Consider the following 3,467-nt stretch of genomic DNA (forward strand, 5'->3'; position numbering starts at 1 on the left):
GCGCCGGGGGGCCACAGCAAAGTGGCAGGAAGAGCCGGGCTTCGCAGGGCTGGAGAGAGTGGGCGGTGTGGACTTGTCCTACATCAAAGGAGACGACACCAACGCCTGCGCTTCCCTGGTTGTTCTCAGCTTCCCGGCTCTTGAGGTAACGGCCAACAGCCTCGCTCCATGGTTGTGTCCAGCAACGTGAGGTTTTTATGGAAAACCTCCGGGAAGGCCGTTGTCCGCGGAGCCTCGGCCTCATGGGGCGTCGGTGGGTTACCGCGCGTGCGGGCAGGAAAACCTCCGACCGCGCGTTACCTGGGGGAGGTGAAGGGGATTCAGTCAGCCTGAGGGATCAGGCGTAAGGTCGGGAAGATGCGACGGAAACCGCTCCTGCTTGGGAGAGGTTCGTAGGATTCCTGGGAGCTTCAGGGCGTGGAGGGATAGGTGTAGCGTGCATTCGTGGGGGTGCATCAAATGACCCCGGTGAGGCAGGGGCTGTGGGCAGGCCCGGGAGGCCGTGGCTGGGTTAGGGATTTATTGGAAACCGGCAGTCCTGGCCCCTGCCCAGGAGGAGGCGAAAGGACCGTTGTTACGAGCAGGAGAGGAAGTGAAAGCGTTTGCAGCTCTCCAACAGCAGATGTTGGCGAGTTCTTGCTGGGAACCGACTAATAACACGGGATGTAACAAAAACCTTTCCAAAACCGCCGCGAGTCCCGCATCCCGCCGTCGCTGTGCTTGGATTAATAAAGATTTTTGGTCTCTTTCCCAGCTTTCAAAATGATATCAAAATTATCTTTAACTGTTAAAACCTGTAACAATCAGAATAATGAGGTTTGATGGTGGCTGCTGGGATTTCTAGGAGCTGAATTTCTAACCCAGCCTTGACTCCTGACTTGCCCTGCGCCATCGCCTTCTCGTCCCACCCGGCAGGGTTTCTTCTGCCCTATCCCTGCGTAGGACAGACGCCCTTTGGTAATGCTCCCACTGGGGGAACTGTGGGATCCCCGCTGTGAATCTGAACAGCTGCCCTAATTTTGTTTCAAGGACGCCACTCTAGCAGGGTACGGTAGGTGACGGTCAGCCCTTTTCCGTCAGCGTTCCATCATCCGCCCCCTTCCCTCCCGGAGGGACAGGCTGACACCACCCAGCAGCCTTAGCGTTGTGGGAGAGATCAGCCACAGAGTTTAAAACAAAAGATGAGATGAGGGGACACAGAGCAGAGGAGATGCCTCTGAAAGAGTCCGGAACCCAGCAGCAAAGTCCTGGAGGTCGTTGTCTCTGCGCTGTCCCGCTGCTCCCAGGTGCTGTACGAGGATTGCCGGATGGTGGCTGTGAGCGCGCCCTACGTGGCAGGATTTTTAGCCTTCCGAGAGGTCCCTTTCCTGGTGGAAGCTGTTCAGAGACTTCAGCAAAAAAAGACCGCAGGTGCAGCATATTTCTTTGTTCAAGTTGAGATGTCATAAGGACACAGAATACTGCAGGGAGTTGTTCCTCCCTCTCCTGAGAGGGCTGTTTTCCACTGGTGGGGCGGATGGTACGGTGTGAAGTTATATTGAAGCATCTCTTGCCCTTTCCTTAGGGACCGGGGATGCTTTGCCAAGAGCAGCCAGGCCTCCCATGGCCATGGGAGTCGCGTCTGCCGCTCCGGTGACGAGCGCTGCCGGCACTGAGAGCTCACACTGTGGTCATTTAGGGTGGGGTGTAGCCAGCACCACTGGAGTCCCTCGTAGAGAGAAGTGAAAGGACAGGCAGCCTTTTTCCTCACAGGGGGCAGCATCACTGTTTACCTGTTGGAGTGGCACTCAGTGTACAGGGAATAACGTTGTTTTGGCTTTTTTAGGTCCTTCTTGTAGATGGAAACGGCCTTCTTCACCCCAGAGGTAGGACTTTACTGGAGAGCCCTGCTGTCCAGGGTCCCCATGCAGCCACTTGAGAATCCTCTTCTCCGGTGTCCTGCAGTTACAATGACTCATTGTTGGCAGGATTTGGGGTAGCCTGTCACCTCGGCGTCCTGACGGATCTACCATGCATTGGAGTGGCCAAAAACCTCCTGCAAGTGGATGGTGTGGTCAAGGACGAGCTGCACAGAGAGCAGGTGAGGCCAGACTGGGAATTTATTTCTACCCTTTAATATCCCCAGGGAACTGGGACAGCAGCATACAAGTACTGTCTAACCAACGGACATGTGTTCATCCCTAGATTCGTTCCCTACAGAGAGAAGGAGATGCCTTCCCGCTGACAGGCACTTCAGGGAGAGTCCTGGGCATGGTAAGCTGGGGGGGGGGTTCTTTTTGCCGGGCCGCCGGGTGTAGCTGGGAGCACTGGTGGATGTTGTCTGCAGTGGGACATGCGTTCAGGAAGGGAACACTGGGAAGTGTCCCAGTGACATTTGTTCAGGAAGACAGGAGGTGACAGTAACCCTGCTTTCCCCCTCCTGTGAGCTCAAACGTAGAAAGACTTGGCCACTCAGGCGTTGGATATATTCACGCCCGTGGCATCTGAGGTGCTGAGCTCCAGCACCCCGGTTTGTCAGCCACAGCCGAGGGGAGGTGCCAGTTGTGCGGCAGGACGCAGCGTGGGAGCCTCTGACTCAGACCAACGCGCAGATGTTAGAAACTCCTGGTGTTATCTCAACATAGTCTGCGTTGGGAAGTCTCGGTGCTTCCCAGAGCAGCGCGAGGCATTTGGGGAAGGGCCGCAGGGGTCTGAGAGGGCAAAGAGTCCCTGTGAGGAGACACTGGGAAGAAGTTCAGGAAGGCTGGGAGTTGCCAAACACAGAGCCCCCATCCCACCTTCCGAAGGCAACGCTGGCTTGTAACTCATCTGCCGCTCTGCGTTAGTTAAGATAAGCCTCTTCGGTGTTTGATTTTTCTTGTTTCTGAACGCACAGGTCCTGCGTAGCTACAACAACAGCTCTAAGCCGCTTTATGTCTCCGTGGGTCACAGGGTGTGCCTGGAGACAGCCGTGCGCCTAGTCAAGTCCTGCTGCAGGTACCGGATCCCGGAGCCCATCCGTCAGGTACAAAAGCAGGGATGCTGAGGAAGGGAAGGCAGGGCTGGAGCAGGGAAGCCGGCAGTGGAGGGGGCTGTGGGCGCCGAGCCTGCGGCGCTGTTTCAGGGCCTGTTTGCCACCCCGCTGCCGCTGACAGCTGTGCAGCTGCCACCCTTCTCGCTGGCCGGTTCTCCCCAGCCCGTGTTGTTGTTTCTGTGGCAGCTGACTGCTCCTTCCTTCCTCCCTCCTTGTTCTGACGCAGTGCCCGCAGCGCACACAGCCCTTACCGCAGACCCAGCCCGATTTCTTGGTTCCTCTCTGCAGGCAAGTTCTGTGATGCTGGTGTTAAGCCACAGAAGCAGTGGAAATGCAGTTTTCCTGGGCACTCTCAGGCCGGCACAGACTGCAGTGCTGCTCCTCTGGGCTTTTCCCTGCGGCTGCACTCCGCAGGGAGCTGCAGGCTGGGGGGGCACCGCAGCCCGCAGGTGCA

The 3,467-nt window shown here is 57.2% G+C and overlaps 1 protein-coding gene across 1 annotated transcript; it reads left to right on the top strand.

Moving 5' to 3' along the window:
* Positions 1-28: 28 nt before the first annotated feature.
* Positions 29-3,004, top strand: ENDOV (endonuclease V; the record flags this gene model as incomplete). The annotated part of the gene is made up of 6 exons (XM_010152390.1): positions 29-145; positions 1,287-1,433; positions 1,826-1,865; positions 1,968-2,080; positions 2,185-2,253; positions 2,876-3,004. Coding segments are annotated over 6 exons (615 nt in total), but the record flags the coding sequence as incomplete, so codon positions are not given.
* Positions 3,005-3,467: the final 463 nt, after the last annotated feature.

This window comes from Eurypyga helias, unplaced genomic scaffold (genome assembly GCF_000690775.1).
Source record: "Eurypyga helias isolate BGI_N326 unplaced genomic scaffold, ASM69077v1 scaffold26245, whole genome shotgun sequence".
Classification (NCBI taxonomy): Eukaryota; Metazoa; Chordata; class Aves; order Eurypygiformes; family Eurypygidae; genus Eurypyga; species Eurypyga helias.